General features: G+C 41.7%; 1 protein-coding gene across 30 annotated transcripts in view; it reads left to right on the top strand.

Annotated features, from left to right (window-relative positions):
• Positions 1-16,023, top strand: part of clasp2 (cytoplasmic linker associated protein 2) — a 57,027-nt gene that overhangs the window by 6,305 nt on the left and 34,699 nt on the right. For 28 of the 30 annotated variants that reach the window (XM_069695783.1, XM_069695746.1, XM_069695912.1 and 25 more), the window contains exons 2-7: positions 1,190-1,268; positions 3,843-3,946; positions 4,512-4,603; positions 5,413-5,488; positions 6,374-6,471; positions 10,413-10,483. In XM_069695783.1, the coding sequence (XP_069551884.1) occupies positions 1,190-1,268; positions 3,843-3,946; positions 4,512-4,603; positions 5,413-5,488; positions 6,374-6,471; positions 10,413-10,483 (520 nt within the window). Of the gene's footprint in view, positions 1-1,189; positions 1,269-3,842; positions 3,947-4,511; positions 4,604-5,412; positions 5,489-6,373; positions 6,472-9,436; positions 9,756-10,412; positions 10,484-13,505; positions 13,671-16,023 lie in introns of those variants that run through there. The other 2 variants (XM_069695903.1, XM_069695894.1) reach the window with 2 other exon arrangements.

The following is a 16,023-nucleotide window of genomic DNA, read 5'->3' as shown; positions in this document are numbered from 1 at the left end:
ACCCAAACCGGGTTTTGCATTATGGGTCAAGGTCATCACCAGCAAATGGAGGTGGTTTAGTTGGCATCAATACACGATAGCAAGTGGTTGTGTATTGTGGCGAGGTGTGGGTGTAAGGATGGTCATTTAAAATGGTTAAAACATCCTATCTTGAATTTCTAGCATCTCCATTCAGGGTCTTTCATTCAAGTATTTAAACTTAAAGTGAAACTTTGCCATTTTTTTCTAACCTTTTCACAAAATTTTGAGTCCCAGTAAGTTACGAGAGCTAACAGTTTTTGAAACTGGTCCTGTATTGAGCAGGAGAGCTTCAGCCACTCTGCAATGTAACACTGTAGAGCATTAGTGGTCCGTCAATGTACGTCCACTTAAAGGGCTTTTTTGTGTCACTAAAAATCAATATATATAAAAAAAAATCAATGTAAGCTGATGTGAACATTACTGTACGGTGCTGCTCTTTCCGTCTGCTGACCCGTGTTGTGTAAATGAATTTGTAAATGATAAGAGCTCAGTCCGAAGATGTTTTTTGTTTGGGACAACAATTGTACGTCCACTGTGAACATTTGGCACTCTGAATCAAATATTGATTTATTTTATTTTATAGTCTGCTAAACCATAAACTGGATTTGGTTATTTTTGTGCACAGATTTCCACCCCACTAATACTATCAGTATTCTCAAGCAGCTTAGTATATATCGTTTCCTGTTTGTATTTTATTTCTGTTGTTAGCGCTGTAATTTGCTGTCTGACAGTAATAATGTTTGTGTCAGTGTCTTGCACTACAAGGCTTGTCCAGACATCCGATTTTTGGGAGCTCAAACGTGTTAAAAAAAAAGCTGATGGCAGACTGGCTGGCCTGCCTCTTCAAAGTGAGCAAAGGCAAAACTTTGATTCCGTTAACATGACAAAGCTATCATTCATGGTCTCGACTGTCTGCCGAGTCAGCGAAAACTCTGGAGACAACTTGAATCAGCTTTTTTAAGATGTTAAAATCGGACTTGAAGTTATGTTAATATGTCCGCCTTGAAAATACAATGTAATCCCCTGGCAATTTGTCTTCTTAATGCTGCTGCGTCTGTGGTTGAAACAGACAGTGAAACTGGTCCATGTGAAATGTGCACCTGAATCCACACATTCATTGTTATGCGTGACCTGCTTTAACCTTTGTCTTTCTCTCTGTGTTTTGTAGGTGGCATTGTTGGGGATAGACATCTGTGGTGCATTTGTGGATCGCATTGGAGAGCGGTTCAAAGGATACCTCAGCACAGGTGAGATGTATTACCTTTTCCCACCCTCTAATTCCTTTAGGTTGGGCTCTATTCACACTGAAACGCATTCATAAACAGGTTGTTTTTGTATTTAAAATGAGCTTGCTCACAAAGACCTTAAAAGGGATTCCTCTTTGCGTTTTTTGTTATTGTTTCTAAAATGCTGAAGTAAAAACAAACTTTATGACACACACAATAGATGACAAACATGAACAAATATGTTTTCACTCATTCTATTGCCAGCTCACTCTCATCATCTTTCAGTTTGTCGTTCTTTGCAGAAGGGATTATAAGGATCTCTTTCTGTGTTCAGTTTATCAGGCTCAAAAGTCAATACCTGCTGCAAAGTACTTCATCCGTGATCTTAAGCAGTGAGAATGAGTCAGAGATGAGCTTCACCTCCTGGTACTTTCCCAAATGAACAATGCCGAAAAACATAGTGTACTCAGTATTGCGGGTCTATACTACATTAAGTATGATCGTTTGTGTGTTGTTGTCCAGACTCTTGAGCATTTTGGCGTATGTCTTTCCATTTTGTCGCTCACTTCCCCTTTGTGGTTCCACACACACGTTCTAGGACAGTGCCCGAGCTGAGCTGTGTGTGTAATTGAACTGCGTGTTTCAGATTGATGGTAGAAACATCTCTCCGAGCTGGCGCTGGAGTCTCCCTCTCTCCATCTGACTTCCATCTCTCCCTTCCTGTGCTCGTTCTCTCTCCTCCTCCCTGTATCCACCCTCGTCCCACGCACACTAAGGGGAGGAAGATGAGATCATTGAGACTGAGTGGTTGCATTGATCTACAGGACTGACTTATTGTACGGGGCTGCTGCAATAACACTGTGCGAGTGTTAGCCTGTTGACACTGTACTATTGGCCAAGAAGCTCCCTCGTATGAAGTGGATATGAAAGTGAAACATACGACATAAGGGTCCACTGTGACTTCATTTTACTTTCGTGTTTGCAGTTTGACAGATGAAATGCAGCGATGCGATTGGCCTGGCAGCCGTGGGATTAGCCCGTTAGATGGTTCTGTGTGTATGTTTTCATCTTTACTATAGAAAATGACGTTACTGTGTGCAACAATGCCCCCCCTGTCATTTCTTCTGTTTGAGGGTATTGTCTTTGTTGCCAAGGCAACCAGCTGTTATGGTAGCATTATGTACACACACACAGGAAAAGGACAGATGATATCACTGTATCCCCCCTAATGTTTCAGACTAGGAATGTGGGTAGGTGTGTGTGTGTGTGTGTGTGTGTGTGTGTGTGTGTGTGTGTGTGTGTGTGTGTGTGTGTGTGTGTGTGTGTGTGTGTGCGCTCATGCCATTCTGTGTGTATTTGTGTTTTATCTCATTGTGTGAATGTCAAAGGGAGTTTGAGAGTTTTTCTCAGAAAGTTCACCAGAAACCATTTAAACCCTTTGTGTGTTCTGTATTTTGGACTTTGAGGCTGTCAACAGATCTAATGCACAGAACAAAACTGATATTGCTCTACACTTTCTGATCCAAATATATCATCAGAAATCTTTAAAAAATATCAAAATGTAGCCTCATTATTTAAGAAAGCTTAAAAACAGCCGGGTACTGTAATTTTTAGCAACCATAACTCAAGCATTTGTAAAATATATAATTTGTCAGAGAGGGTGGTGCTGAATATTTTTAAACAATACCCAGCCCAAATTTAGTCTGTTCGTATGACTGAGCACATGGGATTGATTTCAAATAAACTGCTATGACTGTGTTCATTGTAATGGAGAAATATATTAGAACGGTGGAGGACTATGACACAGAAAGTTCATGTAAGGCTTTGGATACACTGGCAGTTCTTGTTAGTATATAGTCAGTTTATAATTGGTTCTGCTTTATTTGTGGGATTTGTTGATAATAAAAAGAATATAAAATATCACTACACCCCTCATTTAAATTATGTCTTCACTGAAGATGAATTCTATTCATATCAGTAGCACCCACCAATGGCAGGTTTTTAGATTAGAAAGCTAATATCTAATAGTTGAAGCTGCAAATGTACGACGCTGAATGGCCTTTCTTTGAACACAGTTCCTCTTTCCAGAGAAGATTAGAGTAACCTATAATGCTCATAGTTCACTTGGATGCTTTCATTTAAAGGCTCTTGCTCTTTATTCTTAACTGTGTATTACTGATAGGCATCGCTGAGGCGAGCACGTTTGATGATCTTGACATTATTTTGGTCATGGTCCATTTCTCATTTCCTGCCCTCTTTCTTGTGCTTTGTCAGAAGCCTGGTGTATATGGTGGTATTGCTTAAACTTTTACAATACATAGAGTTTCTTTCTCTGTCACACACCCACAGACCATACTAAATGTGAACACGTGTCTTTGTGTTTAGCTGTCTTTTAAAAGCACCCCACTTGGGGGCAGTCTTTATTATCTTTGCCATTTAAATCCTGTAGAGATTTAGTGTCATGTGTGGCCTAATTTTTCTTCTTTGACGTAGATACATAGTGAACTGTATTTCTCATATATATTGACTGTCATTGCCAACCCCACCCTCTCTTTTTTTCCCTCTTTCGTTGCCCATCTCTTTGTCTGTTTGTAGTCTTGCCAGCTCTGGTGGACAGGCTCGGTGATGGGAAGGACCAGGTCAGGGAGAACAGCCAAGCTCTCATCCTTCGCTGCATGGAGCAGACTGCTTCGCCCATGGTGAGATACACATAGACGTGTAGATAAAAATCAGAGACAGACCAATTCCCTTATATTATACAAGTGAAATGTCTCAGACTCCACCTGTAAAAGACTGTCGGGATTGTGTCTGAAGTTCAGAAACTGACAGCAGATGCAATTGTGAAAAAGTGTGTTGTATTGTGCATTATGTATGCTGTTAGAAGACCCAGTTGGCAGCAGCCTATTAATGTCAATCTGCACCTTAATGATGCAGAACAGAAACACAAGAGGCAAATCACAGCCACTTCAACATCAATAATACCATATATACCACTACAGTGGGGAGGCACTCTAAGGTTTGGCTCCCTCCTCTGGATAGTAAAGGAATTACACATCTTACATCTCTATTCTGTTTTGTGTTATCTACACCACACGCTCGCACATCTCCTCAGATTGTTACATCCTCTGTACTCTGTAATCTGCTCAACCACCGATGAGCTGTCTGGCAGAACCTTCCTCTGCTTATTGCTATTGACACTCTCTTCCTCTCGCTCTCCTGTGCCTCTGCCGCTCACTCTTATCCGTCTCATGTTTATTCATCCAGTACATTTGGGAAAGGCTGCTTCCTGGTTTTAAACACAAGAACTTCCGCAGTCGAGAAGGAATCTGCCTCTGTCTCAGTGCCACGCTGAGCACGTGAGTAACTTCTCCTTCTTCATCTGAATCACTTCCTGGGTGAAATGTGAAACATCTAAGAAAGTTTAAGGCTATTAAACGTAGGCATGTTTTATTTCTGCTTGGATGCAGAAGAGTGTACTTTAGTCCTTAAAGTGAATTCCAGATGTGTTGACAGAATGTATATTTTGACAGAGACTCTGTAATCTTACATCTTTAGTCTGGATTACTGAATGTTCCGCACAACGAGGGCTGCACAATGCTGTTACTACCACCTTCCTTGACCCATTTTGTTTGTTCAAGAAACACACATGTTCCCTTGTCTCCAGGATTAATCCTCTTAACTGTTTGTGTGACTCTGTAGAGATGGTGCACGTGAAGAAAATGGCTCCACCGCTTCTGTCCAGCATAAATGCTCATTTCTAAAGGAATTAGTTTGTTCTCATTTTCTGGAGTTAGTTATGAGAGGATTTCTGCTCCTGTAGGATCCCACTCTGCCAGGGATTGCAGGGCCACTTCTCTTGTAGTTAACATGGATTTTGCAATCTCAAAGTGTAATTAAACAATGATGCCTATGGACATTACACCTAACTGATGCTTGCTTGACAGCAGAAAAGATCTGTGCAGTTTGCTGTATTTTCCTCCTTAAGGTTACCCAAACAAAATCGAGGCTGTTAGAAACGCGTTGCTAATTTTAGCATCTTTTTGCTAATGGAAAGTTTTCACAAGCTGCTGTGTGTTGAAATCTTACTATTTTGATATATGATGTATAATGATGACATGTTGGTTATTTTTTTTAATATATTTTTTTGTCTTGCCCTCTCTCTCAGGTATGGAGCTCAGCCACTTAGCCTCAGTAAAATAGTTCCTCATCTCTGTACTCTGACTGGAGACCAAAACCCGCAGGTAAGAGATGGCGCTTCATCATTATTATACACAAATAACATGACTTTGCACTTTGTTTAAACGGTACCTTCTCTCTAGTCTGTGTGCATAATGTAAGGGGATAGAGGTCATTGTCTCTTCTGCGTAGCTAATCCTGTGGTTTAGCTCTCCGTGTCCAAAATGTGTTGGCAGGCATCTTAAGGCAGCTCTGTGATTATTACTGTTATTAGTGAGGAGATGGGCTCAGTAGTCTCCCCTCTCCCTCATCCAGCATCACTGCTGAATCATGAGCACCAACACCCAGTCGTTAACCCACACAGCGGCACTGGCTCTGAATGTGTGTGTGTGTGTGTGTGTGTGTGTGTGTGTGTGTGTGTGTGTGTGTGTGTGTGTGTGTGTGTGTGTGCGCGAGTGAGCGAGAGAGGAGTAGAGAGAGCTTGGTTTAACCTCCCGTGGAGTTGCACCCCAAAGCTGAAATCTGCTTCTATCTTCTACCCAATAATTATCTACCCACATACTGTCCCGGCCAATCAACATCCTCAGCAGGACCGCCCACCCTCAGTTGTAGAGAATCCCTTTAACAGCATCCCACTACCCAATCACAAAAGTGTTCACCGCTTAACTAGCAAATCAGATGTCTCCCACAGGAGGGAAGAGTATTGTCCCTTAAGGGATTGTATTTCAATATGTGTTCATGTTTTCATCTGTGAGTTAATGTGACTGTAATCTTTATCAAATTATTAAGGAAGATTAACCATAATCTTACTTTTTTTTTTTTTTTTAATGAGGTAAACCACTTTGCAAGTCATGTAGAAGTGTAAGAAGTGTGTGTGTGCGTGTGCGTGTGCGCGCGTGTGTGTGTGTGTGTGGAGGGTTGTTAAACTGGTCCATGTCTGCTCTCTGAAGGTACGTGAGGCCTCCACAACAACGCTGGTGGATGTTTATCGTCACGTTGGAGAGAAAGTCAGAGCAGACCTGGGAAAGAGAGGACTTCCTGCAGCGCGGTGAGTTTCTGAGCTTTGTATCTGTTTTTCCTGAGCTCTCTTGTGAGCACTGATAGTAGTTTTTTTTTTTTATTTGGATGTGATTGTGTGGAGGGTGTTGCGGGTCTCATGGCCTTGGCACTCAGTCTGTCCCAGGCCACACCATGCACCACTCTGCCCTCCTCTCACACAGAGGCACTTTCATCCAGAGCACAATGCTGACTGACTGAAGGAGGAGGAGGGGGGGGTCGGGTGGTGGGGGAGGCAGCTGGGGGACAAAGGCGTTGGGTGGAGTAACAAAATTGGGGAAAAATTGGGGAAAGTGTGTGTGTGTGTTCAAGTCATCTGAAGAGGTTCATTGAGTGGTTTCGTCCTTCTTTGGTCACCCGGGTTACATGTACAGGGTTGAGGGTTATTCTGAGCACACAGTGACCCCCTTTTTTCTCACAACAGCCAGTGCTGTATGCTGACTGCTAAGCATGAGTCTTGCGTCTGTGAATGCTGGCTGTGGCCATGTGTCATGTGTTGTGCATATTAAGCCGGCCTGTCTCCAGTGTAAACACACTGTCTGTGTATGTGGGGTTTATGCAGAGTAGTGTGTCTTTCTGCCTTTGGTTATATTTAGAGGTCTGACAGATGCAATGATTTAGGTCTGAAACCTTTGCTTCTTACTCTGTAGAAGTTGTGTACAATTCTTATGAAATGTTTGAATATATATGCATATTTTTGTGTCATACCTGCGTTTATTGCTGTGTATACTGCTGATTTTGAAGTAGTGGTGTGCACATCCACAAAACTTCAGAGGGATAGTGTTGGACACATTTGAATTGGTCCCATGCATCCAGTACCAACATACTCAAATCCCAACTCCCTTTAGTTTTATAAGTGATGCTTCAACCAACTACGAGTCTTCTACAGGCAAAAAGCCCCAGTATGTAACCTGAGGCGAGGTTGTGTGTGTGTCTGAGTGTGTTTGTGTTCGTATATGGTTGCTGGGGGGAATGCAGATCTGCAGCCAGGGTCTTTCTGAGTGGATCACATATCAACTCTGCAGAGTTGGGCATCAGATGATTGAGAGAAAGATGGACTCGTGATGTAGAAAGGACGGTGTAAGTCTGAGCATGAAAGATGGTAAAGATGGAGGAATAATGAGAGTGAATGACTCCAGCTGTAATGCTTTATGTCCTTGCCAGTTTGTTTTTACTTTGTGAATAAGAAAAGGCATTGAAGACAGGACAAGGGTTAAATTGTTGAATTGACCAGAGAGAGACCTACTTTTAAACAACTAGAAGACACATCTCCATCTGCATGACATATTAATGACAGACAGATGTCTGTAATAAACAATGACATGAGACACCTGCACTATTAATCATTTTTCAAGGTGACAAGAGAATCTTTTTTATACTGTGTGTATATATATATATAAAGGCTCACAGTCTTCTACCTTTCAATGTGAAAAAGAGCCTTAAACAGTACCCAAGCCTACAGTATTGCATTACACAAAATGTGTTAATGTTTTGTTTTGTTTTTCATATGACTAGTTGTTTACTTTGTTGACACTAACATTTGGGGGCAGGCTAGGAGGCTCTAACTAATGAGTAGAAATGCATTTTCATGCAGGTCAGGAAAATGAAAGAGTTTGAACTTTGATGTATTATGATTATTATTAATTTGCACATAAAAAACATTATTAAACATTAAACAATCCGCGACAGGAAAAGGAAACACTGTAAATGAGGCAATTTAAACTGCAGAAAATGTCTGTTGCAGGTTGTTGTATCTGAGGGCTGCTGAATGTTACAACCTGAACAGCTTATGTCAGTTAAATAGTAAGGCAAGTTATTTCCTTGAAACATAACCTTTACGGGGTCTCTATGTGAAGAACATAATTGGAAAATGAATTTGATGTTTGATATTAGTTCATCTGCTCTTTGTTCAGTAAACGTAAATATACATACACATGTGCATACTTTATGTTATCTAGTGATTAAGAACCCAACCCTGAGCCCAACCCTGAGCCCAACCCTGAACCCAACCCTGAACCCAACAACCCCTCTGGTGGTCAGAGAGATGAGTTTAACCTGCTTCCATCAGAAGGGGTCAATGTGTCATCTGATCTGACTCTGCAGCTCAGCTCATCATATCTGACACTGAATGCAGGTCAGACAATACCTGGATGTATTAAACAGGTGTTCAGGCACTAAACTTAAAACGTCATTTAACTGACTCCCTAATGTAACTTTGTCTTTATTTTTACTTGGCAGTAATGTGTATGAAAGTCCAGTTGGTGTCTTGAGTCTGTTAACAGTAACAACAAAGTCTTACTATCTGACAACTATAAGCAGTTCACATGCAGGTTAAGTGAACATTCAATACACCTGCCTAATGTGCACATTTCTTGCTTGAAAGGGAAAAGGTCTGCCTGAAAGGTGTGCAGCATCTCTGCTGGACACAGGGTGACCCTGTTTCAATGACAGCCTAGGTGCAGCGGTGTAACAATGGGGTCCTTAAATTAGGGGAATATGGGGAGGGAGGGAACACGGGCAAGTGGGGTGACAAGGAGAGACGTGTTGGGGGGAGGAGCAGCGGTCCTCTCTTGTCTGCTGCGAGCTACACAGCCCCTCCCCCTCGGACGAGTACGTGCATGTGTTGTGTGTCTGGGTACGGCAGCGAGGTTATGTAAAGTGTAACTGAATCTCCTTGCTGCCTGTCACACAAACTGACCCACTTGACTGTCTCATACAGACACGCATACGCACTTGCAAACACCCTGCTGGAGATTTAACTCCGTGTACCACTGTGGAGATTTCTCAGTGTGTGTGTGTGCGCCTTGCATCCAAGTATGTATGTGCGACAGTAGGTGGAGCTTCATCGCATGCCAGTAGCATGCTTTGGTCGATCACTGTTTGGCTCTCTCCCTCCCTCCCCCTTCCAGTCTTCTTTCTCCCCCCCCTCCCAGTCAGAGTCACTGCACCATGTTGGATACAAAGCGCTGAGGGGAGCAGAGGACCAGTGTGTGTCACTAGCATGGGAGCTAATGCAACGTTGCGCAGCAACGCAGCCGCCTATTAATCAGCCCACTGGGAAATACTGAGGCAAATACGCACGGAAGACTTAAATGCATGGTTATTTCTGAACCAAACAGACTGAGAAAATGCGAAACGAATAGAAGGGGAACCACGTGAAAACGCTGCACGGCTGAGGGCAGTTGCAACGCTAGTCGTCACTTATCAGGAGCTCCTAAGCTGCCTGGTGGTTGTGGACCGGCAAGCAGACACCAAAAGACAGGGAGATAGAGGACGGTGTGTATGACTCTGATTCTTGTGTACTCACATCCGTGGATAACATTTTGGCAAGGAGACATTAGAGCATGTTATTAGACATGTGCCATTGTGTTGTGTTTTAACCATCGTGCGTGGTCGGTGAGAAGGAGATGTTTGAAGGTTTGATTTAATGGGAAGCCATTATTTTAGCTTGACCTGTCTGTAAAAAGGAATAGATTTTTTTTTTTAATATGCAGACTGTCAAGTCTGTGAATCACATGACTGAGCAGATCTGATTTATGATTTTGTGTGCGTGCTTGTGCGTGTGTGTGTGTGTGTGTGCACAGTCTGATGCTGAGCAGCATGTTGGGAGGACTCTTGTCATGTTGCAGCTTCATGAGTGTGACTGCCATTATAGACACACCCACAAAACAGACAAGCTGTCCACATGTTGCTGCTAATGACACTCTTACTTTGAATTCACACTACCTTGTTTGTCTCCGGGTCAAAGCTTCGGAGTGTTTAAAATCACATCGCTGTGTGCATTTTTCTTTTTCATGATCCTGTGAATGCTTGATTAGAATTTCCTTGATTCGGTCTCATTTGGATGATTGGAGAACTGTCATTGTAGTTATTTATTGCTGTTGTTGTGTATGTCTTGTCTTTAGCTCTAACCTTAATTTCCTCTCTCTGCAGGTTACAGACGATATTTGCTCGTTTTGATGAAGCCTTGAATTCAGGCAACATGGCTCTCAGCCCGAGTCACGGTCAGTGCCTTTTCTAATTCATTTTGCCACTGTTGTATTGGAGAGCCACCAAGTTGAGTCATGTTGTCGAGATTGTTTTTTTTTTTCTCTTGTCTGTGGGTGTGTTTGACGGGAGATCAACATCGTTTGTGAGTGTGGGTGCTTTGTGCGTGTCTATATCTGCATGTGGTCTTGTGTTTGTGTGTCAGTTTGTTACCATGAGCTCCTGTAAGAGGACCTAACAGGATTAATGGTTTAGTTTGTGTCTGTGTGTGTGTGTGTGTGTGTGTGTGTGTGTGTGTGTGTGTGTGTGTGTGTGTGTGTGTGTGTGTGTGTGTGCGCGCACAGATTTTCCAACAGAGCCAGACATGTTTGCTGTCCAGCAGCATTGTGGAATCTGAATCTCTGGGAGCACCAGGCTTAAACAGTTTTGTTTGACCAGGGAGAGTTAAGATGGTATCAGCACCCTTGATAGTGGTTGAACCCCTCTGCAGTTTTCAGTGTACAAAAGTGGGTTTTTAGCAGCACCTCATGGATTTATTGACACCAATACGCAAATGAAAATGTGACACTTCCCCTGCTTTTGCAAGTGTCGGAAGTGGGATTTGCAGACTTAACGCTTATCCAGTGTTTGTGTGAAAAGCCTTTACTGAATATTGATTCAGAAACTGATCTATTTTGGAAGTTGGCAAGACATCGACAGGGATTTGACCAATCCTGTTTCTGCCTATGAACTTTAGTCACCGCGGGCCGCCACCTCATTTTTCAAAGCAAAACCTGTCCCAAAGTTAATTTTCATAAAATAATTCCAATAGCAGTGAGCTAGACAAATTTCATATTTGTAAGGTATCAGATGGATATTTGGTCTGAGCAGATACCCAGAGTTGCGGTTTTAGAATAAGCTGAAGATGAATGCTGCACATCGTGCGTGTTGTTTCATAAAGTATGTCCCTTGACAGGTTGCATTATTACTGCATTAATACATGATCAGTTCATTTATTCAGTTACAATACAAAAAAAAAGAAAAAGGTATCATTTAATTTAGAATCTTTGTCTACAAGCAGGGAACAATACGGGGTCTTTTTCTGATGGGGTCGTTTTAAATATTTTCCCATTGTTCACAACTGCTGTGAAAATCCGAATCATAGAGCGGTGTGATAAGATTGTAAAGATAACATCTTGGTTATGTAGATGGTCTGTGTCGTACTTTTTAAGTAACGATGGGTGTCGCTGATGCTGTCACTGGTGGCAGCAATAGGACGGTGGGAGTGTTACTTTTTAACTCCCACCTCTCCGGGGTTTAGAGCCAAGTTGTACATAGATACGATTGTCTGTCTCTGACTGAGTGGTAAAATTATACCATTGATTAGCCAAATGCTGATATTTCTGTCAAATTGTTTCGGAATAAAAGCCCTCATTTTATTTTATACGCGGTCTAGCCATATACTCGGTTTTGACCTAGCCTTGTTTTACTGTGTTATTTTCTTTTGGCATGTCCTTTGCCCAGGATGAAAGCAGTGCTTGTTATCAAAAGGAATATTTGTTTCTATACTATGCTACTCCAGCATACAATATTTATATAAGGCCTCAGGTTGTCTTCTGTGTTAACCACCAGCTACGATTTGTAACTGCTTTAAAAACTCTTGACGATCTGAACATATGCATTGACCACACGCCCAAAGTCTCAGAGTAAACCTGAAGTGGAAGTGACTGCAGATGCTAACCATGGTGAACTCTGGCTGCATGCCCTGCTGTTTGGCCTTGGCAGCTCCCTCAAATGTGCTTCAGCTTCTTTCTTATGCCTCAGCTAGTGCGGCTTGTCATGCCACAATAGTAAACCATAAATTGTTAGAGCATACACACTCCTGCCTAAAATGACTGCAATTAGGCTGCAAATTGATAACTATTTTCTTAAGGTGTTTGGGCTATAAATGGCTGCAAATGATGAAAGAATTTCCAACATGCTCTTTTAACCCCAAAGTTATATCTTCTGATACCTTGTTTTGTCACATCAATCCAAAACCAAAGATACTTAGTTTATAGCCTAAACAATTAGTTGAGTGATTCGATGATCATCAGAAAAATAATTGTATTTTACTGCTTTTATAGGGAAGTAGGGATTTGCGGCTCTTTCTCTTTTGTTTTGTTATGTCACCCTTCAACTTGGGAATTTAGCCTGTTGCTTGAAAATAATATGTCCTTTGCCTTTAAAATTTTTATTTTGGGAAAATGGGATTTTTCAGTTTGTTTAGACCAAAGGATTAATAAATTAAGATCAATCAATAAAGAAAATAATTGTCCATTGGAGCCATGTTCATGTAACTATCAAATAGGGCAAAGAAAAGAAAAGCCCATCACAGGTGGGCTGGAAAAAAAACACAGAGTTAATTAACAAGCAAAAATGCTGCTGATTATTTTTTTGTTGATCAACAAATCTACTCATGGTGGCAGTTCTTCGTTTCTTAAGTTTGAGCATACTCCATAAAAATACTGCTGGATTTACGCTCCATCTGAGCGGTATGTGTTAAAGACAGACAGCGTTGGAACTCCCCTCCTCGAACATCTTCCCAACTTTGGATAGAGAGAGTCTGTGTCGACCAATCTTTGTAACCTCTCCATATCTAAAGCAAATAACGACGTATTGTTGGAGTCTGTTCGTCCAATCCGCTCCTCTTGTCAGCCTGACGCTGACGGTGAGAAAATCTACCAATCAGAGTAGATGAAGGTTAGAAACAGAAAGTCGTGAGCATGAACTGCTGTGTTTTTCTTAACATCCCTCAAACTCAGATTTTGGGACACAGACTCGCACCATCTGCTCGAATACACATAGACACACCAATGCGTCGTCGCTTGCCCTTGCCACACATCGCTTTAGGGCCAGCTCTTGGCGTTTGCTTTGAAGGGTCTGAGGCAGCTGTTGCTGAGAGGGAAGGAGAGAGGGACGGAGGGAGGGAGGGAAGAAGAGAGGGAGGCAGGGCAGGGGATTGAGGGAGGAAGCTGACAGAGATCTCTGGCAGTAGCCGAGTCACAGCGTTGTGCCTATCACTGCCTCTCCCTGATTCATCATGACGGAGACAGAGAGAGATTGAACAGGAGGTAGAGGAGAAAACAAAGGAGAAAACAGAGGGACAGAAGCGAATACAGACAAAGACGCCAGGAGACTCGGCCTATACCGCTGTAACTATGGCAGTAGGAGATGATGGCAATGGTGAGTGCATGTGTGTGTGTGTGTGTGTGTGTGTGTGTGTGTGTGTGTGTGTGTGTGTGTGTGTGTGTGTGTGTGTGTGTGTGTGTGTGTGTGTGTGTGTGTGTGTGTGTGTGTGTGTGTGTGTGTGTGTGTGTTTAATCTCATCTGGCTATGGATGCTGGCACTCAGACAAAAGCTTGTGAGCATATGGTTTTAGATTGAAATCAGCTTAAACTCCAAGCACTTTCACCCTGAGAGCCTTGGCTCTGACATTGGCTGCATCTGGATGCGTGCATGATACGGAAAACTGGGGTGTCCTGAAATGTTCCCATTATTTAGGATTGCATTTGTGTCCAAGTGTATCTGGAATAAAAAAGTACTAAAACATGGGTGAATCCAGCTGGTTCCTCTGTTGTTTTTGTAAATTCATGAAAGGGAGATAAGAAGTATTCAGGAGAGATGGTTGTGTTGTTATGACTTGTGGCCCGAGGCTGAACTTGAACCTGAGATATCAGTCATGGGTACATGCCACAGTATTCACTAAAGCCCACAGGATGTTCACTCACAGTTCTCTGTGTTCAGTGATCCTCCAGTTTGTGCTTTGCTTTTCGGCTGCATTTATTAAGTCGACTTTAGAAAGAATGACTCCTCTGAAGAAGCCTCTCCTTTGTTCAGCACCTTCCTATTTAATATTAGGTCAAATGTTTGTTGTTCTGTGTTGGCAGCCTTCTTGTTTCCCACTTCTCAGTCTCCAGTCAATTAGTGAGTAGATGTGTATTTGTAAGTATATGTTTACATGTGGGCTAATTGTTCTAAAATTATTTCCTTTGATTGATGATGATTATTATGAACAGATAATAATGTCAGGTTCATTATAGCTCACTTAGCTGATATGAACCCTGAAGAGTGGGTTTCCTACCTCATTAGACCAAAATATCTGCCGCAGTGACGGCAGGAAAACTGCATTTGTTTAGATGGATGATCAAATTTGATTAAACATAATCTTAGGGAATTCCGTCTCTCTTCTTTCTGGCCGATTTAAAAACAGCTTCTCTGAGTATTTCTCAAAATGTTATTTCATGTCATCTATTATAGCAATATGTACGTACAGGCCAAAGGAAGTCATTTTTGTGTGGGTCATCTATCAAAAGTTAAATTTTTCTTTTCTGCGTCATTCCAAACATTTGGCCTACCCCAAATGTCAATCCAAAATATGCACGTAAATGTTAAATGTTTCAAATCAAGAAAAACATTTTCTGGTGAAAAAAGAAACATATCAACTATTATATTATGTACATATTCTGTATATAATCTCCGGTAGGGCTGGGTGATATGGACAAAGTCAAATATATTGCTATTTTGGATCAAATACCTCAATATTGATATTGTTACACTATTGTAGAGATGACTATTGTTACTTTCACACAATACTTACACGAAGAGATTTAAAATAAATTATCATCAGTGATTTGGATATCATGACTCAGTAGGTAAAGTTAGCTAATCAAACAGCTGGAACAGTCTGATTTATTCAGAAAATTACAACACATTACTGTAATGCAGCCTTTAAAACCAGAGAAAACCAACACTTAAGCCATATTATGATATTACATATCCAAAATCTAAAATAATATCTAGTCCTATGTCACGATATTGATATATTGCACAGTATTCAAACTTAAAAAAAAAAAGAAAAGAAGAAAATACAAGACCTGCTAGACAGATTGAATACAGCAGTCTGATAACTTACTGATCAATAATTGATTGTGTGCACTCTTTAGTATATACGCATGTAGAGGTGAATAGAGCATGTTTCCGCTGTTTGTGTGGGAAAGTAAAGCATGTCAGTGCCGCTGGCACCGCGCTCAGCCATAACTTAATGTCATTTGTCCCTGTCTGAGATTGTGGCTGTATGAGTTGGAAAACACACACACACACACACACACACACACACACACACACACACACACACACACACACACACACACACACACACACACACACACACACACACTCACACTCTCAATCAATCAATCAATCATACCATGGGAGCGCAGAGATATTTGGTACCTTGCAAATTGACCATCAGTAGCAGCTTTCATTGCTTGCATAGTACCTCAGTGTTGACAGGGATTGACACACACGCTCACTCATTCTCTCTTGCAGACATACTCATTCTGCTTCAGTGCATCACTGACTCTGCAAAGGGAACCATGACCTTGTTTGCAGGCTAGACCAGTTGCCATAGCAAAGCTATCCTCTGAATATTATGGTTTATCCCTCTCTCCGAGTTGGAATTGGAACTCAAATACCTGTGTGTGTGTGTGTGTGTGTGTGTGTGTGTGTGTGTCTTCGTCTTCGTCTTCCTTCATTT

This window comes from Brachyistius frenatus, unplaced genomic scaffold (assembly GCF_029030835.1).
Source record: "Brachyistius frenatus isolate BFR_SWC_R1_liver_20210118 unplaced genomic scaffold, ASM2903083v1 Contig_2, whole genome shotgun sequence".
In the NCBI taxonomy this organism is placed as follows: domain Eukaryota; kingdom Metazoa; phylum Chordata; class Actinopteri; family Embiotocidae; genus Brachyistius; species Brachyistius frenatus.
Note: the sequence above shows the minus strand (reverse complement) of the source record. Positions and strands in the feature narration are given on the sequence as shown.